This window comes from Lacerta agilis, chromosome 17 (genome assembly GCF_009819535.1).
Source record: "Lacerta agilis isolate rLacAgi1 chromosome 17, rLacAgi1.pri, whole genome shotgun sequence".
Lineage (NCBI taxonomy): Eukaryota > Metazoa > Chordata > Lepidosauria > Squamata > Lacertidae > Lacerta > Lacerta agilis.
The window spans coordinates 5779942-5804224 of record NC_046328.1 but is presented as its reverse complement, the minus strand read 5'-3'; the positions used below and the strand labels follow the sequence as shown (position 1 = coordinate 5804224).

Here is a 24283-nt window from a genome sequence, read left to right as displayed (position 1 = left end):
AATATATATGCGCCAGGATACTGTAACCAGGTCTTCCGGTTCATGATAAGGCAGCTCACCACTGGAGACAAAACAAAAAGTGATTAACAGTTCAGTTCTAACCATGTCTGTTATTTGTTAATTAATTAGTTAGGTCGTTAGTGAATTAGATTTGTATACTGCACTATACCTGTAGATCTCAGGGAAGTTTGCAACATAAAATTACAATACAAAAAACAACAACAGAAAATACACCATAAAAATCAAAACAGCCCAGCAATCCCTGCTTCCACAACACATTTTTAAAGATCATCAGGTGTCAATCAGCCAAAGCCCTGGCTAAAGAGGAGCAGTTTCTCCTGGTGCCTAAAGGTGTATCATGAAGACACCAGGTGAACTTTCCTGGGGAGAGCAGCCCCCAAACAGGGAGGCAATGCAGAAAAGGCCCGTTCTCATGATGTGACCATGACAAGGGAAGAAGAAGAAGAAGAAGAAGAAGAAGAAGAAGAAGAAGAAGAAGAAGAAGAAGAAGAAGAAGAAGAAGAGGAGTTTGGATTTGATATCCCACTTTATCAATACCCAAAGGAGTCTCAAAGCGGCTCACATTCTCCTTTCCCTTCCTCCCCCACAACAAACACTCTGTGAGGTGAGTGGGGCTGAGAGACTTCAAAGAAGTGGGACTAGCCCAAGGTCACCCAGCAGCTGCATGTGGAGGAGCGGAGACGCGAACCCGGTTCACCAGATTACGAGTCCACTGCTCTTAACCACTACACCACACTGGCTCTCATTGTCAATGTTCCCCACTTACAGATCACCTTCCTGCCCAGATCAGCTTCCTCATCCATAATAAGTGAAGGAGATCTTATTCTGAGGCCGACCTGACATTCAACAACAACAGCAGTCGCAGACCCGAGGGCTGGCTGACAGGACAACTGCAATTTCCCGTCTTGGAGGAGGGTCTGCCACACGGCATAGTCACTAATTGCCTGTGCCCTGTGCCCCTTACCCAGCCTGCCCCATCTCACATGCCATACCTCCCCCCACCCCAAACCACTGAGATTGGGGGCCCGCTGCTCTCCTCCCAGGAACATCCCAATAAGAGCCCTTATTTGAACACAAACAAGTTAAAAATAATTGAAACAATTAGAAGCATTTTAAAGCATTCCAAATAGCTGGGGCCATAACAGCAACCAAAAGCAGCATACCCTAACCCAAAGACCTTCTGGCTGCCTCAGCTTCCAAGGCTGCAGTCCATCAGTGAATCTGTCAAAGCCGCACCTGAGGCCAGGTAGAGAGGCAGGGGTCAGGTCCCACGAGGCCCTGTACTGGGCAGCCACACTCCTTTGACACTGTCGACTTGGAAGTATGTCCTGTTGAATTCAGTTGGGCTTTACTCCCAGGTAAGCAGGTTTAGGGTTGTGGTACTTTATCCAGTGACTTCTGAATCATGCTGTACAGCTTGCAAACTCATTTTTCTGGTTGTTGTTTTTTAAAGTATTCATAGGAATCAAAAGGATTTTATCTCTTGCTTTTGGAAAATCGCTATAGTCCAGCATTTGCATAAAACCAGCAAGCGCTGGATTTTGGGGTTTTTTTCTCCCGCCAAATAATACAGGTCGCCAGCATCTGTTGATGCTCCGCTTTGACTTTGTACCGGGTAGGTGGATGTGTTCTGCTAGCCATAATGAGATGGCCTTTATTCCAATTGATGTCTGTTTGCATCAGTAGCTGCAAGCTAATCCACATGGGACGAGGGACAGATTTGTGTAATTCTGGTTAATAAAACGAAAATACAATAACTCCAGAATCCTGTGGTGCAGGAAACTGGATTTCCCCAAAATGTGCTCCTTTTCCTGCCTGTTTTTGTTTTCTTTTTCCTTTTGTGTGCTTGCAGTATTTTCTGCATGTGGATGTGAGAAAACACAATTTAAGCTGTGGTTGCTTAGTTCAGCTAATCCTCTTGTTAGGGAAGCAGATCTTCATCCGTTCTCTTCCAACTGTGAAGAAGCAGCAGATCCAGGGTGCCAGCTCACTTGCCTAGGTTCTTATAGGAACACAGAGTCAGACCATGGATAAATCTAGCTCAGTATTGTCCACACTGACTGGCAGCAGTTCTCCAGGGTATCAGCCAGGAGTTTTTCCAGAGACTTCAGGAATTGGACACGGGACGTTCTGCATGCCAAAAGGTCATAAAGGTTTTCATAAATGCTCTAGAGTTTGGAGCAAGCAGTGAGGAGGGGGTGAAGTTTGCCGACAACACTAAATTGCTCAGGGTCCATAAAACAAAAATACCTTTTCCAAACTGAATGAATGAGTGGCAAATGCAGTTCAGTGCAAACAAGTGTAAAGTGGCACCACAGTTCAAGAAAGATACTGACAAGCTGGAACGTGTCCAGAGGAGGGCAACCAAAATGGTCAAAGGCCTGGAAACGATGCCTTATGAGGAACGGCTTAAGGAGCTGGGTATGTTTAGCCTGGAGAAGAGAAGGTTAAGGGGTGATATGATAGCCATGTTCAAATATATCAAAGGATGTCATATAGAGGAGGGAGAAAGGTTGTTGTCTGCTGCTCCAGAGAAGCGGACACGGGGCAATGGATTCAAACTACAAGAAAGAAGATTCCACCTAAACATTAGGAAGAACTTCCTGACAGTGAGAGCTGTTCGACAGTGGGATTTGCTGCCAAGGAGTGTGGTGGAGTCTCCTTCTTTGGAGGTCTTTAAGCAGAGGCTTGACAGCCATCTGTCAGGAATGCTTTGATGGTGTTTCCTGCTTGGCAGGGGGTTGGACTGGATGGCCCTTGGGGTCTCTTCCAACTCTAGGATTCTATGGTCCATGTCAGGGCAAACAAAATCTTAATTTCGCCTAAACGCTCATGAGCTGCTGGACCAGGAACAAGACCTTGAGGTCATAATAGATGGCTCCATGAAGAAGTCAGTCTTTGCAGTCTTTGCAAATTCCATGCTAGGGATCATTGAGAAAGGAAGTTGGGGGGGGGGGACTGCCAATCTCATAATGCCGTTAAATAAATCTGTGGTGTGACTGCATTTGGAATACGGCGTACAGTTCTGGTTGCCTCGCCTGTGGAAGGACTCCCTGCCTTCCAGGAGGCACCAACTTGGATAGTTTTTAAAAGAGGATTAGACAAATTCATGGAGGAGGAGAGGGCTGTTGATGAGTGTCAAGCACGATGGCTCGGCTCTGCCTCCACGATCCGAGGCAACAACGCTCCTGAATACCAGTGGCTGTAAACCGCAGGATGGGGAAGAGTCCTCTGGTGCTCAAATCCAGCTTGCTGGTTTCTCGCAGGCATCCGGTTGACCCTTGTGAGAACAGGATGCTGGACTAGATGGGCCATTGGCCTGATCCAGCAAGCTCTGGTGTTAGAAACGTTTATTCATTGTGTCTGAATTGTATTTACTCAGCTGAAGCAAGTTAGGTTAATGGGGTTCCACCCCCCACTTGGCTATGAAGCTCTGACCCTACCTCGCAGGGTTGTTAGGAGGATAAAATGGAGACACTCCAAGCACAGGTGGGGAACCTCGGGCCCAGGGACCGCATGGGGACCTCCACGTCTCTCTCTGGCCCTTGGGATGCTCCCCAGACCACACCCGTCACAACCCTGCTTCGTACCCTCCTTAAGTGTTATTGGCTTGCTGGAATGTGTGCTTCAGATGTGAAAGGGGGTGGGTGGGTGGGTGGGCGTTTGTAGAAACTACGGAGCAAAGATAAAATTTGCATTAATTGTCCTGCCCCCTTTCCCCTCTTGCACTTCCCATTACCAGGATGGGGGGCCCCAGAAGGTTGCGCAGAAGGACATGCAACCCACCAGCTAAAATAAGGTTCCCCACCCCTGATCTCTGAGGGATGTGGGTGGCGCTGTGGGTTAAACCACAGAGCCTAGGGCTTGCTGATCAGAAGGTCGGTGGTTCGAATCCCCGTGACGGGGTGAGCTCCCGTTGCTCGGTCCCTGCTCCTGCCCACCTAGCAGTTCGAAAGCACGTCAAAGTGCAAGTAGATAAATAGGTACCGCTCCAGCGGGAAGGTAAACGGCATTTCCGTGCACTGCTCTGGTTCGCCAGAAGCTGCTTTGTCATGCTGGCCACATGACCCGGAAGCTGTCTGTGGACAAAAGTCGGCTCACTCGGCCAGTAAAGCGAGATGAGCGCTGCAATCCCAGAGTCCGTTCGCGACTGGACTTAACTGTCAGGGGTCAGTACAAGTGGCCACATTTACTTTTAAGCTCCCTCGGCCTATAGAGTGAGATGAGCACCACAACCCCAGAGTCATCTGCGATTTAACAGTCAGGGGTCCCTTTACCCCTGATCTAGGAGGAAGGGTGGGATTTTTTTAAAAAAAATGTAATAAATGTGAAGCTCCATATTGCATTTCCCTCTCTCTTCCAGGAATATTGGAAAGCAACAGGCTGAAGATCGTGAAGGTTAAGACTATCAATCAGACGATTGGGAACGCAGTCTATCATGCGGCCGATATGTCAGTCTGGTGGCAGATACCTCAGTACCTCCTGATAGGGTTCAGCGAGATATTTGCAAGCATTTCGGGTGAGTTTGGGAAGGGGAACGCGGAAAGGCTCTTTCCTGTACGGCCATTTCATCCTGGTGGCTGAGGAGCCTCTGGCCACGGGGAGAATGTAACCCCACCCCACCCCTGCCTTCCTCCCTGTGTGGCCCTCAAAACTCTCCCCAGGCCACATGCACTACTCTCTCCCAGCTTCCCACATCTAATGTGTTTTCCCTGGCCGGAAACGTGGGGAACCCCTCTTGCTTATCCGGATGGGGGATGGAGAACGGTGTGAAGAGTACATGTAGAAACTAGCCTGCTGTGCGAGATGCAAAGCTCAAATTTCACGCTCCACCCACTTTTGCCTGTGTCCCTGCCCACCACCAGCATGTGGCCCTTGGAACATTGCTTAGAATGTAAAGTGGCCCTCGGACTGAAAAAGCTTCCCTGCGCCTGATTTAAAAGCTTTCTCATCTGCTCTGGGCTTTTGCTTCCGTTTCATACTTTTATGAAGCTGCTTTTAGGGATCTGCTGGTGGGGAGGGGACGTGGGTGGCGCTGTGGGTTAAACCACTGAGCCTAGGGCTTGCTGATCGGAAGGTCGGCGGTTCGAATCCCCGCGACGGGGTGAGCTCCCATTGTTCGGTCCCAGCTCCTGCCACCCTAGCAGTTCGAAAGCACGTCAAAGTGCAAGTAGATAAATAGGTACCACTCCGGCGGGAAGGTAAACGGCGTTTCCGTGTGCTGCTCTGGTTCGCCAGAAGTGGCTTAGTCATGCTGGCCACATGCGGACAAATGTCGGCTCCTTCGGCCAGTAAAGCGAGATGAGCGCCGCAACCCCAGAGTCGTCCGCCACTTGACCTAACGGTCAATGGTCCCTTTACCTTTAGATGGGGGTGGGGGGAGAAAGTTCATTCTCATTGTATTTGCAGTGTTATCCACTTGGCAGTTATTTTAAATGTGTTTGTGGGGATCGGCGGTTATTGAGGGGTTTTTTGTTCTTGGTTTATATTACGTATTTGGTGTTATGTTGTGAAGAGCCCTGCCATCTTCGGATGAATGGCAGGATACAAATATAATAAGGATAATATAAAAAACGTTAATAACGTTGGAACCGTGTTTTGTGTCATGTCATCGAGGTCCAGGGTTCAATCCCTGGCCACCCTGGTCAAGTTGTAAGACCTGGGAGGCGAGGGGATTCTCAGCCTGACATCTCGGGGGGGGGGGCTGCCCCTGCCCCTTGTCAGTCCACAGTGCGGAGCTGGATCCGAACCAATGGATTCAAGTTACGGGGGTGGGGGGGGGGAGGAGAGGAAGAAAAAGATCTAGACTATCTCTTGATTGCTCATGGGACACAAGTAGCTTTGATGGTGGGATGGTCTTTGGTGGACTCTCTTTCCTTAGAGCTGCTTAAGCGGAGGTTGGGTGACCTCCTCGCAGGGATGTTGTAGTTGATTTCCTGCGTTGCTGCCATGTATTAGAACTGCTTTTATGAGGTCACATCTCCCTGGGCTCCTTTGGAAGGAAGGGAGGAATGGGGGAACCTCGTAACAGGAGGGGCCGTAGCTCAGCGCTGGAACATGTGTTCAGTGTGCAGATGGTCTAAGGCAGGGGTCAGCAAACTTTTCCAGCAGGGGGCCGGTCCACTGTCCCTCAGACCTTGGGGGGGCGGACTATATTTTGAGGGGGGGGGAAATGAACAAATTCCTATGCCCCACAAATAAGAAGAAGAAGAAGAGTTTGGATTTGACATCCCGCTTTATCACTACCCGAAGGAGTCTCAAAGCGGCTAACAGTCTCCTTTCCCTTCCTCCCCCACAACAAACACTCTGTGAGGTGAGTGGGGCTGAGAGACTTCAGAGAAGTGTGACTAGCCCAAGGTCACCCAGCAGCTGCATGTGGAAGAGCGGGGAAGCAAACCCGGTTCACCAGATTACGAGTCCACCGCTCTTAACCACTACACCACATTTTAAATAAAATAAATTAATAAATTAAATAAATAAATGAATTTAAATAAATAAATAAATAAAATGCATTTTAAATAAAAGCACACATTCTACTCATGCAAAAACACGCTGATTCCCGGACCGTCCGCATGCCGGATTGAGAAGGCGATTGGACCGCATCTGGCCCGCGGGCCTTAATTTGCCTACCCATAGTCTAAGGGTCAATCCCTGGCAGCTTCAGTTTTGTTTTTGTTTTTTGGTTTTTAAAAAAAGATCAGGTGATGTCAAAGACTTTTGCTGACTTTGGGAGCCACTGTCAGTTAATGCAGATGGCACAAGGTTAGATGGCCCCAAGGCTGCAGATGTTGCCAGTGTGCAGCTTGAAATTCACTGCCCTAGCCCAAGCGGTAAGTGTCCTTGAGTATTTCCGTCCCCTGCCAGTTTCGTGTGGTGTCCAGCAGTACAGGCTCCTATTGATTTTATTCTCTTTTCTCTCTTCCCTTCTTTTTCGTGGAATGCACAAACGGGAGGAGGGAGCGTGGCCATAAAATCTCATTTTCTGGTCTGTTTCACACACATTCAGGGCTCATTAGCAAAAGCAAAGCAAGAAATAGCTCCAGCTTCTTGCCTCTGTTTCGCATGCATGTTGTTTTGCATAGACGCCGAATTAAATAACTGTTGCTCTCTTTTCTCTGCACCTCTTTCTTCCTTTTTACTCCCACCCCACCCCCACCCCCGTTTACATATAAACATTTTTGTTAGTGTGATTTTGCCATACCCCTCAATGCGCTCCAAGGGCACAACTATGACACCAGGATCAGCATGTCCAAAAAACAAAAGAATACCAAAAATTTGATACCCTGTGCCTCGTTTTTAAAAGCCCCCCCCAGTTGTTAATCTTGAACATTAAGTTTAGTTTGGTCAGTGAATAAAAACAATGTGCCTTTGATTGAATACATCTACAGCTTTAAAATAAGTACAGTACCATATTTTCCAAATTCCGATCCGGAAAAGTTAAATTGCGGCTTATAATCGCGACCTTATGATACGCTGCTGAAACAGCTGCCCAGGAGGACCATCGGGGTTGGGGTGCAACAACTCCCAAGCTTTCCCTGAGCTGTCGCTGGGGTGGGGGGAGCTGTGTTGCTTTGCCAACAGGATTCTCCCCTTCCTCCTTCATTTTGACAGCTTGGGAGCCGCAGACAGGCTGCGCACGGTTGCCCCGCGCTCCCGGGCTGCTTCCTGGGGGGTGGGAGCTTCACCGCTTTGCCAACGACATTGCCCCCTTACCCCTTCCTTTTGACAGCTTGGGAAGCTCCCCCCCCCGGCAGGAAGCAGCCCGGGAGCGCGGGGCAACGGTGCGCCCTCCACACCCCACCTCAAGCCTTCCAAATGAAGGAGGCGTGAGGCTGCCGACCCAGCAGCGTGGCTCCCCCCACCCCTCCCGGAGAACAGCCCGGGAACACGGGGCAATGGCACGCCGCCTGTCCCCTGCCCCCAAGCCGCCGGAACGAAGGGGGGAAGCTGTCGACCAAGCGGTGTGGTTCTCCCCCCCCCCCACCAGAGAGCAGCTTGGGAGTGCGGGGCAATGGTGCGTACCCCGCCCGTTGCTCCCAAGCCTTTAACTCCTGCTGGAGCCCTAGCGAACGGGGGTGGCTGGTGGTCGGCTGTTGCTTCCTGCTGTGGGCCTCTGCTGTTGTTGGGGGGGGGGGAATGCCCGCCCAGTACCAGGAGCGACAGGTGGTGGGATGGCGAGTGCCATTGGGGACTGCCATGCTGCCGCCATGCGATCCCCCTCTGCCTGCCCTGCCGCCGTTAATGGAGCCAGGGGGGACGTCCTCTTGGCGTGGTGTGAGGCGAGCTGCGTGACCCCCACAGAATGTCCCTCCTTGCCCAGCTGGCCCTCGCTGTTAGGGAATGGGGGAGGTCAGCCAGTGGCAGGTTGTGGGTGCCCACTTGGGCCACCACCCTACGCAAACCTCCTTCCCCCAGCTGCACCGTATAGGGCTGGCGCTTTGGGGGAGTGTCAGGGCCTCTCCCAGTGCGCCATGTGGGTCCTGTAGGGCCACAATTTTTTGCTCGGACCACGTGGTCGCCTCCAATTTTAAGGGAGTATCTTATATTTTTAAGTATCTTGAATTTTAAAGGTGCAGCTTATATTTGGGCCAATACAGAAAATATAGTACAATTCTGTCAGTGCGCACCTTTATGAAATGTGCCTTGCACAGTAATGGGTCTTAGTCTCATGTGTCAACTGGTGGAATGTCAGCTCAACCATAGCCTCCCAGCGGCCACTCACTATGAGGAAGAGGAGCGAAGCAGCTGCGGAGTTGCAGCTGTGTGAACGCACCAGGTGTCGCGCCAGGTTGACTCCCCTGGTGTATCTATTTAGGCCTGACCGCACTGCCGCCTCGCTCCCCACCCTCACAGCAAGCAGAAGCAGTTCCACTGCCCGGAGGCTATTGCTGTGACTCTGTTCCGCTGGTGAGTTGCTCCTGATGTTGACGAAAGATAACACCTGATAAAAGGCTGCCTTCGTTATATTGATTTTTTTAAAACTTTTTTTAATTATTATTATGATATCTTTATACCCCGCCATTTCCACTGACAGGATATAAGCAGATAAAAGCTTACGGATAAAAGCAAAAATTGCTAAAAACTTAAAACAACAAATAGCTAAACATTGATAGAATTGAAACTTTGTCTTGAGAGACAATGGAGTATGCCACCGGGGGTGAAGACAAACCACTCCGTTAGCAGCACAGGATGGGTGACACCTGGCTTGAGAGCAGTGCATGTGAAAAGGATCTAGGAGTCTTGGTAGACCACAAACTTGACATGAGTCAACAGTGTGATGCAGCAGCTAAAAAAGCCAATGCAATTCTGGGCTGCATCAATAGGAGTATAGCGTCTAGATCAAGGGAAGTAATAGTACCACTGTATTCTGCTCTGGTCAGACCTCACCTGGAATACTGTGTCCAGTTCTGGGCACCACAGTTCAAGGAGGATACTGACAAGCTGGAACGTGTCCAGAGGAGGGCAACCAAAATGGTCAAAGGGCTGGAAACGATGCCTTATGAGGAACGGCTTATGGAGCTGGGTATGTTCAGCCTGGAGAAGAGAAGGTTAAGGGGTGATATGATAGCCATGTTCAAATATATAAAAGGATGTCATGTAGAGGAGGGTGAAAGGTTATTTTCTGCTGCTCCAGAGAAGTGGACACAGGGCAATCGATTCAAACTACAAGAAAGAAGATTCCACCTAAACATGAGGAAGAACTTCCTGGCAGTGAGAGCTGTTCAACAGTGGAATTTGCTGCCAAGGAGTCTCCTTCTTTGGAGGTCTTTAAGCAGAGGCTTGACAGCCATCTGTCAGGAATGCTTTGATGGTGTTTCCTGCTTGGCAGGGGGTTGGACTGGATGGCCCTTGTGGTCTCTTCCAACTCTATGATTCTAAGTGACCTCCCAGGGGCTCAAGCCTGTGTGGTATATCTGGAGGTCCTGGGTGACAAGGACACACACACACACCCCAGCCTCATTGATGTTGTCCAAAGGAAGGCACAGCGAAACATTTGGCACCAGCTTGGCTGCAGGAGTTGCCAGAAGGAGGCGTACAAGGCACCATCCAACCGTCTTGGGGACTCCAGCAAGTCAGATTATTGACTTCCCCAGCCCTCGTGAGCTGAGTTTGGTGCCAGTGCACTTCTTCACTGGGGGGGGGGGGGAGAGGAGAGGACCACCCATCAGGGTGTTGTTTTGAGCAGGGCTTTGGAGGGGCAGATCTGGCAATGTAGATGGCCCCATCTGCACTAGGCATTTAGCACCGCTTCAGGCTACGTCGGTGTAAATCAGGGCTTGGGACCCTTTTTTGTGTTTTTTTTTTCCAGTCAGAGGGCCGTTTTCCTTACTGGGCGACCTTCTGGGGGCCACACGGCAGCCATTGGGCAGGGCCAGAGGCAAAAGCAGATGGAGTTATTAATGTAAAGTTTTGTGGAATTAGGCTAACACACACATAATAATTAATACAAAATTAAAAAATTCCTTCCAGTAGCACCTTAGAGACCAACTAAGTTTGTTCTTGGTATGAGCTTTCGTATGCATGCACGCATTTCAAGGCCTGGAGAATGTGTGTGGCTCTCCCCACCAGCCCATTTCCCCAAATCCGGCCAATGGAATTGCATTTTGCTTTCCCTAAAAATTCCTTGGATGCCTCATCTGAAGAAAAGCCACTTCATTTGCTTCCAAGAGGGAATACTGGCGGAAACTTGTAAAAGTTAACTTTTTCTCTCAGTAGTTCCACAGTGAAGCCACTAGGTGGCAGGATTTTAGATCCTCTTCTCCGCAGAAAGAAAATGTGGAAACAGTTCTGTCCTGACGAATTTCAGCCCCTGTCGGTTTCCTTTTTTTATATATATTTAAGTACAATGTATTTTCTGCTTACAAAAAAAGAGGCCCTGTTCACTGTGGTGGGTAAATTATGCTGCAGAGTTACACCAGGTGTCTTCTTAATGTTGTTTCTGGACAGACATTTGGTTCTGTTTTGTATCCCAGTTCAAAAACCGAGAATTGTCCTTCAAGGGCCTTGGGATTTGTTCAGGTTATCCCACAATCCATACCAAAAGGGTCGGGTTGACTGTGGACTAGTAGTCACTGTCTCTCAGCCCTAGCCTACCTTAAGGGGTTGTTGTGAGGGTGAAATGAAGGGAGGGAAGAGAAAATGTATGCCTCCCTGTTGTTGTTTTTTAAAAAGCCACTATAAAATCCACACGTAATTAAAATACACAATGGTACAGTTCCAAGAAACAACCCGTCTTCGGGCTATGTGCTGCTGCTTCCGGGGTGATGGAGGGAGTGGTGGCATGTGGGGGTGACAAGTGGCGGCCCCTCCCGCCACTCCCCACGCACCTCTGGTCACCCCGGGAGCAGCAGCGCTGCACGGACGGGGTGCTCGCTCAGCCGTGCACTACTGCTCCCGGGGTGACGGAGGGAGCGGCGGCGCGTGGGAGTGGCGGGAGGGACCTCCGCTTGTCACCCCCCTCTCCTGTCACCCCTACCACCACCACCCTAGCGACGCCCCTGAGTGGAAGCAATGGTCTGACTCAGTATAAGGCAGTTTCCTATGTTGCTGTCGGTGGACCTTGAGGTTCTGTTAAAGAAGCATATAGAATCAAATAACTATAAAGCCAGAAATGACCCCCTGGGGTCATCTAGTCCAGTTCCCTGAAATGCAGGAATCGCAGCTAAAGATTCACCAGCATATGGTCATCCCTCTTCAGTATAAAAACCTCAAATGAAGGAGTGTCCACCTTCCAAGGGAGCCCGTTCTACTTGTCAAACTGCTCTTAGAACCAGAAACTTCTTCCTAATGCCGATCCCAGAAATATAAAGCTTGGCCCACCTTTTTGCAGGGTGGGTTTTAAAAGTAAGCACCGGCGCTTTTGAATTGTGCTTTGAAAACTGTCTGGCAGCCTGCGTAGTTATTTTAAGTTTTCTTCCAGCATGCAACATGCTTCCGCTTTCGAAACCTCTGCAGCCCGAGTGTTGGGATAAAACGCAAGAGTTCCTGTTTGAACTGGAGACTCCCTTCCGCTGTTAATTGCTTTTTGACATTTGTCCAGCCCTCTTCCAGTTGCTCTACAAAGCTTTTGTTTCAATCTTCTGGTGGTTATCTGAGCTAAAAGGCAAATAATGAGAAGCTCAGCGCCTCAAGAGATGGGAGTCAGATATTCTGGGAGAGCGGCAGATCATCGAATGTTTCGGTTGGATATTCTGGGAGAGTGGCGGAGTGCCGAATGTTTTGATGGAGCTCTCCATTGCGCTGTTCCGTTAAGCCCTTCAATTTGCATAATAAGTTGAATTGCAGCAATTAAGACGCATCCCTTGCTTTGAAACGCAACGTGTCCTTTCCTTTGCACAAAGAGCCCAGATCTCATACGGAGTAGAAACCAGGCTCTGTTTACAGCAGTCTTTTATCCAGCAATACGAGTTAACTTCAGGTGCTTTAAGAAATGCAGTGGGAATGGCAGGAATCGCCTTCCGTCTGCAGTCCTGTTTGCAAAGTCAGAGGCACCTCTGGATAATCTTGCCGCAGTTTCAGAGCAGTAATGGGGAACCTGCGTCCTTCCAAGATGCCGCTGGACTCTCAGCATCTCCAGCAAGCCTGTCCAATTGTCAGAAACAAAGGCATGAGCCTCGCCTAAAAAATAATAATTAAGTTGAACAAAAGTTGGGGTTCGGGGCTGACGTAAGGTCAGACTGTTGTATTAAAAGCCTCTATGGAGGGCTGTGGATTCTGCATATTACTAGGAGCATTCCTTCATGCAAAGGAGGAGACATAGGTGCACAGAGGCTGAGTTGCAAGTGCGTGTAATCGAAGCAATGTCTACATGGCAGTTAAGGCAGTTGCCTTAACTTATCCCTTCCATGTTTTTGGCACATGAGTAAATATGTGAGCTTTTTACCCTTAAGCCAAAGTGTTTTGGTCCTTAAGTTTTACATTCTGTAGCGTAGTGTTTAAGATGCTTCACAGAAGCAATCTGGTTCTTTACAACTGGCGTGCAAAGGTACCGTATATACGTGAGTTTAAGCCGACTTTTTCAGCGCATTTTTTGGGCTGAAAAAGCCGCCCTCGGCTTACACTCAGGTGAGGCAGGCGGCTGCAGAGGGACAAGCAGCAAGAAAGGAATCCTTTCTTGCTGCTTGTCTCCCCTGCCCTGCCGATCCCCCATCTGTGCCTGCTCTCTGATCCCCCGTCCTGTGCCTGCTCTGCGCAAGGCATTGGGGAGGGGAAAGCGGCAAGAAAGCGCTCCTGGCCGCTTTTCTCTCCCCATGCCTTGCACAGAGCAGGCACAGGACGGGGGATCTGTGCGAGGATCGCCGCCTCCTCCTCCTCCTCCCGTCCCTTCTCCCCGAAGGGGAACAGAGGTAGCGACGGTGGCAGCGGGAGCAGGAGGAGGAGGAGCATCGAGCAGGTCCGTGAGCCGGCTCAGCCCCAGAGAGCCTGTTGCTTTTGCCCCCATCCCATCCCAGTCCACCATAAAAACTGCCCACCCTGAAACTATCCATCCCTGAAACCTTCCCAGAATCTGCCCCCTTAATTCCTCCCTGAATATGCTCCCTCCCCCTGAGCCATCCCTGTAAAAGACCCTTTCTTTCAAAGCCTTCCCTCTTAACCCCAGCCCCCATCCCAGCTCTGCCCACCCTAGAAACTGCCCACCCTAGAAACTTTCCCAGAATATGCCCCCTTGCCCCTGATGGCCTCCCTAAATATGCCCCACCCACCCCTTAATCCATTCCAGAATCTTCCCCCCTTAATTCCTCCCTGAATATGCCCCCTGCCCCTGAGCCCTCCCTGTAAAGAGACCCTTTCTTTCCAAGCCTTTTATTGGTATTTATTTTTATTTTTGAAATTTACCAGTAGCTGCTGCATTTCCCACCCTCGGCTTATGCTGAAGTCAATAAGTTTTCCCAGTTTTTTGTGGTCAAATTAGGTGCCTCGGCTTACATTCGCATCGGCTTATACTCACGTATATACGATAGGTCATTAACGCACCCGTTGTATTGGCGAGGATGTTAAGGCTGACACCTCCCATCCAAAGGTAGGGTTGCTGCAAGGTGTTACACATGGAGCTTGGGTGGCGCTGTGGTCTAAACCACTGAGCCTCTTGGGCTTGCCGATCAGAAGGTCGGCGGTTTGAATCCCCGCGATGGGGTCGCCTCCCGTTGCTCTGTCCCAGCTCCTGCCAACCGAGTAGTTTGAAAGCACGCCAGCGCAAGTAGATAAATAGGTACCGCTCCAGCAGGAAGGTAGACGGCATTTCCGTGCACTCTGGTTTCGGTCACAGTGTTCCGTTGCGCCAGAAGCGGTATAGTCCTGCTGGCCGGCTCCCTTGGCCTGAAAGCGAGGTGAGCAACACACCCCATAGTCTCCTTTGACTGGACTTAACTGTCCAGGGGTCCTTTACCTTTACCTTACACATGGGGCTGCCCTTAAAGGTGACCCAGAAGCTTCAACGAGTGCAGCACGTGCTTGCCAGGGTTTTTAACTGGGGGCTTGGTCATATTACACCAGTCTTAAAAGAAATGCACTGGCTGCTTATTCAAGGTGTTGTTGTCGTTTAGTCATTTAGTCGTGTCCGACTCTTTGTGATCCCATGGACCAGAGCACGCCAGGCACTCCTGTCTTCGACTGCCTCCCGCTGTTTGGTCAGACTCATGCTAGTCGCTTCAAGAACACTGTCCAACCATCTTGTCCTCTGTCGTCCCCTTCTCCTTGTGCCCTCCATCTTTCCCAACATCAGGGTCTTTTCCAGAGAGTCTTCTCTTCTCATGAGGTGGCCAGAGTATTGGAGCCTGAGCTTCAGGATCTGTCCTTCTAGTGAGCACTCAGGGCTGATTTCCACACCCATCAGCCAATCACCCATTCCCACCACCCTTCTGAGTAATACCCCTCCTCACTCTCTCACTATATATAAGGGTCTGGTGGCTTCTGTTTCAGTGTATCTTAAGAAGTGTGCATGCACACAAAAGCTCATACCAAGAACAAACTTAGTTGGTCTCTAAGGTGCTACTGGAAGGATTTTTTAATTTTTTTTCCCCTTCAGAATGGATAGTTATGATCTTCTTGCAGTCCATGGGACTCTCAAGAGTCTCCTCCAGCACCATAATTCAAAAGCATCAATTCTTCATGGTATTGCTAATGTTTTGGTTTTATTGCGCATTTCAGCCTTTTATGATGTAAATCAGGTGTAGGGAACCTTTGACCTTCCAGATGCTTACTGAACTACAACTCCAATCACCCCTGGTTGTTGGCCATGTTTTCTGGGGCTGATACAAATAAACCTGTAATTATATTTGTCGCTCACTGTCTTAGAATGTGCGATAAACATTACAGATAACGCGTGATGAATAGTAACTGTGGGTCCACAGGTTTGGAGCCCGTGTCTTCATGGTCTTTATACTCGTGAAAAGTGTTGCCCAAAATAATGGATAGAATTTGCCTTAATGTTTCTCCCCCTTTGTTCTTTTGTTCCAGGTCTGGAATTTGCATATTCTGCTGCTCCCAAATCTATGCAGAGCGCTATTATGGGTCTCTTTTTCTTTTTTTCGGGAATTGGATCTTTTGTTGGATCAGGGCTTCTGGCTTTGGTGTCTATTACAGCGATTGGCTGGATGAGTAATCACACAGATTTGGGTAAGTTATTTATGTGTTTGTTTTTCTATTTATTTATGTATTTATTTATATATTTATTGTTCCAGCCCGTTAGAGAAAAAGAAAGCAGGGTACTTATTCCTAAAGCTGCCGAATGCTGTTCATTTTTAAAAACTCTCCTATCTTAGGCACGGCTGTTTTTTCTAAGCTGCAATTTTTGCTGGCAACCTTCGCCGGAGGAGGCATTTAAGAAGCTGAGTAGCGATTACACAGAAATTCCAAAACGACCCTGTAATAATCCCACCCCCGTATAACAATGCTGGTTCGTTTTATTACTATCTTTAGAATGCTGTTCTGGGGAAATTGTTCGCTGAGCAAAGCAGTTGACACTGGGGTGCTCCTTTATTTTGGTGCCCTCTGAGCAAACTAGCTGGTTATAGGGATTGCAACTACTCTCTTCTGGTTGCAGATCCCTCCTTCCTTCCTGGGGAAAGGTGACTGAGAGGGTTGTGGGGAAATAGCTTTAGATATTGCCAGATGAGACGGACTATCTGGATCCATGCTAGCCAGGGTTCAGGCCTGTTTGGGGGGCCAAATCAGCTGTAAGGTCTACGCTTAGTTGCTCATGAGTAAGCAGCCAGAACTCCGCTGTTTCCTTTTAAGATTTTGTTGTGCAAACTATGTACAGTGCAGAGCTAATAAGTTCATGTCTGTATCAAGCGGTATCAGAATCCGGGAATGGCCCCTTCCGGTTCTGACCCCTCAGATGATGATCGCAGGGTCCGGGTCGGTTCAAATGGGGCGAGGCGGTCCTTGAGGGATTGTGGTCCTGACGCCAATTGCATGGGAAGGGGCAGCAGCAACAGCCTTCCAGGTGGGGGCGCTGTTGGGCTTTGCAGTGCAGCAAGGCAAGGCCCAAGCAGACTGTAAGACAAGGCAAAGTGGGACACGGTTCAAGTGAGGATTCAGTCTGGACACAAAGGTTGAGGCAAGGCTCAGTGTGGCCTCTGGGAAATCCAGAGCTCTGCAGAAGCTCCAGCAAGGAACACACTGAAGCCCAAGCCCTTATATAGCAGCAGTAATAACATCAGAGAGATTTCACTTTCTTGGGTTCCATGATCACTGCAGATGGCGAAAGCAGTCACGAAATTAGAAGACGCCTGATTCTTGGGAGAAAAGCAATGACAAACCTAGACAGCATCTTAAAAAGCAAAGACATCACCTTGCCGACAAAGGTCCGTATAGTTAAAGCTATGGTTTTCCCAGTAGTAATGTACGGAAGTGAGAGCTGGACCATCAAGAAAGCTGATCGCCAAAGAATTGATGCTTTTGAATTATGGTGCTGGAGGAGACTCTTGAGAGTCCCATGGACTGCAAGAAGATCAAACCTATCCGTTCTTAAAGAAATCAGCCCTGAGTGCTCACTAGAAGGACAGATCCTGAAGTTGAGGCTCCAGTACTTTGGCCACCTCATGAGAAGAGAAGACTCCTTAGAAAAGACCCTGATGTTGGGAAAGATGGAGGGCACAAGGAGAAGGGGACGACAGAGGACGAGATGGTTGGACAGTGTTCTCGAAGCTACTAACATGAGTTTGGCCAAACTGCGAGAGGCAGTGAAGGATAGGGGTGCCTGGCGTGCTCTGGTCCATGGGGTCACGTAGAGTCGGACACGACTGAACGACTGAACAACAACAACAACAACAATAACAATAACATCAGGGGCAGCAGCCTAATGGTTAGGACCACCTCCTGTTTAAGATGCTGCTCTGCTTCGAGGCACCTGACTGTTCCCAGAAATCTCCTCCTGCTGCAATGGAGTGTGGAGAGCCTCAGTTTTTCCTGGGCCTTCAGCCATGGAGTCCTCTGAGCTAGAGGATGGCAGTGCCTTGATCCCCTGAAGGTGACGAGCCTCACTCCAGGGACTTCCTGGGAGACACCTGGTTGAACACTGTGGAAAGCAAGGTGTTGACCTGGATGGGCCTTTGGTCTGAGCCAGCAGGATTGCTGTTACGGTACAACAGTGGTTCCTAGACTTTGGGGGGGGGCCATTCGCCCCATAAACTCAGTCCCAGAGCCCCCTGCTCTATAAAAAGCATTGTTTAGATTAGCGGTTTTCACAAGGAACATGATGACAAAGTAAGATTCAAAGGAGCAATAATTAATTGCTCATTTATTCAAAATCCAACCCAAACTGTCTAGCTTGATGAAGTCAACAAAATGGGTGAACGTGTTCCATTGATGCCAGCTTTTCAAAATCTGAGTCACTGACATCTGCAGTCCCCTTCTGCTGCCCCCTTGCCTCTTAGCAACCCCACCCCCGGTAATCAACCCCCCCCCCCCCCGCCAGAGCACCACCATCCACTTTGAGGATCGCTGTGTTGCGACATTGGTGGAGCTGCTCTGAGGTATAGAGAAGGTTTGATAGAGAAGGGGGGAGCCAGCGTGGTGTAGTGGTTAAGAGCGGTGGACTCGTAATCTGGTGAACCGGGTTCGCTTCCCCGCTCCTCCACATGCAGCTGCTGGGTGACCTTGGGCTAGTCACCCTTCTCTGAAGTCTCTCAGCCCCACTCACCTCACAGAGTGTTTGTTGTGGGGGAGGAAGGGAAAGGAGAATGTTAGCTGCTTTGAGACTCCTTCGGGTAGTGAAAATCGGGATATCAAATCCAAACTCCTCCTCCTCCTCCTCCTCCTCCTCCTCCTCCTCCTCCTCCTCCTCTTCTTCTTCTTCTTCTTCTTCTTCTTCCTGAATTCAGCTGCAATCCTAACTATGTCTACTAAGCCCTATTGAATTCAATGGGACTTGCTCCCGGGTAAATGGGGTTAGGATTGCAGCCTTCGTCTATTTTCTTTCTGCAGTTTTTAATTCCTGCTGGATTTTAGAGTGTTTGTTGTGGGGGAGGAAGGGAAAGGAGAATGTTAGCTGCTTTGAGACTCCTTCGGGTCGTGAAAATCGGGATATCAAATCCAAACTCCTCCTCCTCCTCCTCCTCCTCCTCCTCCTCCTCCTCCTCTTCTTCTTCTTCTTCTTCTTCTTCTTCTTCAAGGGCTCAGAGCCAGGAGGGCTGACCCAGGCAGAATCATTTCCCCCGGCTGGCTGATCCAGTTTCCTCCACACGCTCCAGCAGCGCAATGTTAACTGTGTTGGCTGAAATCATTGTGTTTCTTTAGCTCCCCATCACCACTTAATTTGCCCACAAACGCTCAAGTGCCAACCCAGCCCCCATGAAACAATTAAATTATTTCTGGAGTTTAAAAAACCGAGATTTTCATGGCACTAACATCCTGACCTGTAAAAGGGAAATTGCTACTTTTAAAAGACTCCCCCTCTTCGGATGAACTGCGTTGTTTGTTTTTTCATGTCAAGTGCAAAGCCCCTTTGGGCTCTTACTAGAGCTTGTAATTATAAATTCATTTAATTGAATCTTACGTTTTACATAATTAAAGTAATTTCAACTTGACATTTATACACAAACAAGGATTGATGAGTACAGATTTTTTTCTGACTCCCCACCACCCTGGTCCCTGCCCAGTTCTTGCATACTGTATTTTTCGCTCCATAAGATGCACTTTTTCCCCTCCTAAAAAGTAAGGGAAAATATCTGTGCATCTTATGGAGTGAATTGTGGTCCCTGGAACTGAATTGCCCAGGGGCCAAAAGAGGATCATGCTTTTTATTTTACAAAGAGAAAAGGGGGTGTTGAAAGGACCCCGCTCAGCAGCTGATCAGCAAGAGATCAGGTGAGAGATAAGAGTCCCCGGCTCCCTTTCAGCCCCGCTCTCTTGCCCAGGCCTCCATTGTTGAATGTGCTGCAGAGGGAGGTTGTTTGTTTCCCCAGAGACATGTGACTGGCTGATTAGATTATCTGTCTAGAAACTGGAGAAAAGGCTCCCTTTCCTTTAGAAGCTGCAGAAATGTGAGTTGAACCCCATAAAAACGCGGATTATCCTCTTTGCTTTTCCCCCTTTGCAAAAGGAGCTTTGCTTTTCCCCCTTTGCAAAAAAAGCTGCAAAACTTTTAGCTGATCCTCAAAAAAACAGGGCTTTTCCCTTTGCAAAAAAGCTGCAAAATTTTTAGCTGATCCTCAAAAAAACAGGGCTTTTAGAAGAGGAAGACCAGGGAAAATTTTTTTTTCTTGTTTCCTCCCCTAAAAACGAGGTGCGCCCTATGGTCCGGTGTGCCCTATGGCGTGAAAAATACGGTAATAAGTATAATAAACCAGTTGGGTAGTCCTTTTGAGGTCTATTGGACTCTGTCCATGTTGAGCCGTGTGTGGACATGCAACATTAGCAAACAAAGTTTCTTTAACAAAAGCGTAATTTCCAACCAATTAGCTTTCCTAATTTAGGAAACTAAACCCTAGTTTTAAGGAAAGCCGAGTGCATGCCCTGTGCGGGTGAACTGAAGTGTCTTAATCGAAGAGTAAGATCTCAGGAAAGTTTTCACACGGTTCCAAGAAAAGGAAACTGCTAGTTGTCTCCAGTATGATTAAAAAGCACAGTTTCCAATTGAGGGACAGCTTCTGTAGACAGAAAATATTTTAGCCCGTGGGCTGCTCTCTAGAGAATCGATCAGCTCCCATGAATACAGGCAACCTGCATCATCCACAGGGGTTCGGTTCCAAGGTTTATTTGCATGTACGAAAATCGTGTATAGCTAACATTGCCTTATCCTTGGCTGGCAAGGGGGGGTGGGGAGCCCTGCAGGGAGGCCTCCTCATGTCTCCACAGCTTCCCTTTCTCCTCGTGAGAAACCAAAGACAGCCGCCTTTGGAGCTGTCACCTATGCATCCCTCTAGGGTGCCGATATCTTTATGATTTGTTGAAAATAATCAATGAATTAATGACACAGGTAGGATGGTCAAATGGCAAGGCGGGGGGCTGTAGACCCTCTCATGGGGGTTTGATTCCTCCTCATATCAAGTAAAAGGAGCTCTGTGGTGTTTCTATGCCAAAATGCAAATTTGGAGACTTACTAGAAAGGTGCCGGGGCTTGCCCCTTTAAGAAAAAAAGGGGGACACCCCAACACCTTTATAGCAGGTGGAAATGGGGAGCGTGCCTAGTCTGCTTGCTTGGGGGGGGATCCTCCCCACGGCTAGCCATCCCACTTTCTATAAGGTGGCCAATGAGGGGAAGGGTCAGAGGTGTGGGGAAGCTGGAGGCCCCAAGTGGACCTGGAGCATAGAGCCTTGTGAGATCATTGTGGGTTCAAAATCTTGCATAGCCGCCACTCCCAGAGCTGTTATCCTTGCAGGTTCGCCAGGCAGGATTTGCCTGGTCAGGTGTAGTTTTTGGACTGATGGAAAGGAGGAGGAGGGAAGCAAGCAGAGAAGGCAGATAGAGATGCAGGCGGAAGAAGGAGGCTGGGATAGAGCGGCAGCGGAGCACGTATGCTTGGAATCGTGGATATTAAATGCACATAAGACAGAGGTCGGCAACCTGAGGTCCATGGGCCGTTTCTGGCCCGAATGGGTTCTGGATCTGGCCCACGGACAGTCCAGAAATTGCCGCATGGTTCTGATTCATATTGTTCGGGTAGCGCCATTTTTTCCTCCGAAAAATCACTTCTGCGCATGTCCGCAACACCGGAAATCGCGCCTGCGCATGTCTGTGGCGCCGGAAATCGCACCCGCGCATGCCCAGACGCCGGAAATCGCTTCTGTGCAGGCGTGGTTTTTGGCGTCTGGGCATGCGCACTGCGCCGGTCCAGCCCGCTGACTATCTCCACGGGAGTGATCCAGCCCATGCGCGGTAAGCCTTGCCGACCCCTGACTGACATAAGATGTGAGTAGCCCGCAGGAAAACCGGCCAACCTCACTGTAAAGCTAGCATTAGTGTTTCTCTTTTGGCAAAATGTTTCTGTGTTCCAGTTAGCACTGGCTTGGATCCTAGTTTACATGGAATGGAATTACTTCATGTAATGGCATGAATTTACCTTTCTCTCTCTCTTTTTCCCAGGTAACATAAATGGGTGCCATTTAAACTATTACTTTTTTCTGCTGGTTGCTATTCAAGGAGCAACCCTTCTCCTTTTCCTTATTGTGTCTGTCAAATACGACCGCCAAAGATCCCGGACTTACGGACCTGCCGCCAGTGTGCGGACCTGACACCTGCAAGGAAAGAGCAGCTTTCATGACCGACGTTTGATGTCAGTTGAACCATGCATCTCCAAGTCCTTAAATGCTAATACAAGTGGGCGCTTGTCGCCAGGAAACACGTTCTTTAAACTTGCATGTTAACATTGCGTTCTTGCCTCGGCCCTCTTTTTTCCTTCCCCTGTAAAAGTAGGTAAGTGCCTTATGTTAGCAAAATGGCCTTGTCTTGCCCGGTGCCCAGAGATGTGGCGCAAGCTCTGTTTTTCAAGTCTGTTACCCTCGGGCGCAGAAGATGCGCAGAACTTATTCCAAGCTGTTTCCTTCAGTCTGTTCAAGCTGGGGGTGATTAGCCTTTGGAAACAAGCGATGAATGACTGCCTACTAAGGAGACTTTGAAGGAAATGAGCAAGAGAAGGTTGCTCATCCATTTCCCCAGAAATAATGTCCTCCTTTCTTAAAACTGAAGTGTCATTGTGGATGGGGGTGAGAAGTCTCTATTGTTGGCCCTGGTTATATGGGAATGAAGTGGTGTGGAATTTTTCATTCCTGTGTTGTCCAAAAAGGGAAGCGACTTCAACCTGCGTTGGTGTTTTCCAGGGCAAAAGTTACGAAACTACTGTACTGAACAGGCCTCTGTTGTTGTCTCATTTCTATCCGTTAAATCATTTCGTGGCAGGAAGCTGAGCTGGTATCAGAGTCTTTCCTTTTTCTTCCTTCCTTTTCTGTTGCCTCATGCCTTGAGAATTTATCCTTTTCTTTTTTTTAGGTAGGAGTTGAAATGTACTCAAGGGTTTGGGATATACAGCGTGCTGTGAATAAGCAAATCTGTTGCCGTTCCCTCGTTTTTAGGTCAATTTCCCACTTAAAAGCTGATGGCGTGGACGGGAGTAGAAACTAAAAGTATTTGAAAGTGTAATTTGGGTGGACATTCTGAAGGGCACAGCCAATTTGTAGCGGAGGCCCAAGATGGATGGAAGTTTTGTGTGTGTGGTGGGACGTCTACATTGACTGCTAGCCAAAATGCTTCAAAACCCCACCTTGTGGAGGACAAGGCTCTTGTATATAAATCAGGGAGAGGGAACATTTGACCCTACTGAAGTTGGACCCCCAGCTCCCATCAGCCTCAGCCAGCTTGAGCAGTGGTCAGGGGCGATGGGAGATGGAGCCCCAAAGAATCTGAAGGGCCGCAGGTTCTCCACCCCTGACGTAAATCTGCCTTGAGCTTCTTAGCAGAGGGGCGTGCCATAGAAACAGTTGGGTTTCCTCAGTCATTTCCCTAGCCTTCTTAATTAACCTAACGAAAGGAAGAGCCTTTATTTCATCTCGCATGTACCTCCCTCAAATGTTCTCTATTTCTCACAGGGCCTAATTTTCAACTACGTAAAAAGCAATATTTTGCACAGAAATTGCAGAGCTCTGGCAAGTGGGAACCAACTTCACCTAATAACAAATAGTTTATTCAACTTTTTTAATTTTTGGTGGGGAGGTGATTAATTTTTAAGAGTATTCAAACATTGGAATGGAAAAGGCGCCTATGGTTTTCTATAGTACCTTCATTTGGAAATGTTTACAAAAGCCCGTGTGCTGGGAACCTGTGTTCTAGGGTGAATAAAAAATATGCTGCAGGTGTTCTGTTCTCTGTAGTCTTTGATGCTCCCCCTTCTGCTGTTGAACACCAAGAAGGCGCATCGTGGCTTTACAAGTTTGCTGAGATCCATAAAGACAAAAGAAGACGATCTGGACCAGACCAAAAGGAAAATGTTGCTGGACTTGTTCTGAACTGCCTGGCATGATGCCCAAGAAAAACAAGGCCTGAAGCAGGAATAATCCAGGTTTTATATCAGACTTCCTCAGCCTCCGCCCTCCAGATGTTTTGAAACCACAATTCCCATCATCCCTGACCACTGTTCCTGCTAGCTAGGGATCATGGGAGCTGTAGGCCAAAAACATCTGGAGGGCCAAAGTTGAGGAAGCCTGCTCTATATGTTAACACTTTATAATTCCTGTACAGGGATGGGGAACTTTTTTCAACCTGAGGGTCACGTTTCCTTTTCGGAAGGTTTCCAAGGGCCACATGGCAGTGGCGGGTAAGGCCAGAGGCAACAAACGTAGATTTTACAGGGAGGCCAGGCTGAAGCTCAAGTCCTGGGGACAGAAACCCTCGTGTAAAATGGGTGCTGGGGAACGTGATTGCTATTAAAACTATGTGATTGGATAAATTTCTCCCTATATTCACACAGCAGAGGTTGTAATCCCCACCACTAATCCCAGGTCCCCGTCTGTAATCCCAGGTTCCTATTTCTAATCCTAAATCTCTTATCTCTAATCCTAGTCAAAACAAAATAAAAAATTCTTTCCAGTAGCACCTTAGAGACCAACAAAGTTTGTTCTTGGTATGAGCTTTCGTGTGCATGCACACTTCTCCAGATACACTGAAACAGAAGAAGTGTGCATGCACACGAAAGCTCATACCAAGAACAAACTTAGTTGGTCTCTAAGGTGCTACTGGAAAGAATTTTTTATTTTATTTTGACTATGGCAGACCAACACGGCTACCCACCTGTAACTCTAATCCTAGGTCCCTCTCTCTAATCCC

At 48.7% G+C, this 24283-nt stretch overlaps 1 protein-coding gene across 2 annotated transcripts in view; it reads left to right on the top strand.

Moving 5' to 3' along the window:
* Window positions 1-22707, top strand: part of SLC15A4 (solute carrier family 15 member 4) — a 65449-nt gene extending 42742 nt beyond the window's left edge. The window contains exons 6-8 of one of the 2 annotated variants that reach the window (XM_033174681.1): window positions 4385-4540; window positions 15478-15636; window positions 21551-22707. In XM_033174681.1, the coding sequence (XP_033030572.1) occupies window positions 4385-4540; window positions 15478-15636; window positions 21551-21699 (464 nt within the window). In that variant the 3' untranslated portion in view covers window positions 21700-22707. The remainder of the gene's footprint in view (window positions 1-4384; window positions 4541-15477; window positions 15637-21550) is intronic. The other variant, XM_033174682.1, reaches the window with a different exon arrangement.
* The last annotated feature ends 1576 nt before the right edge of the window (window positions 22708-24283 follow it).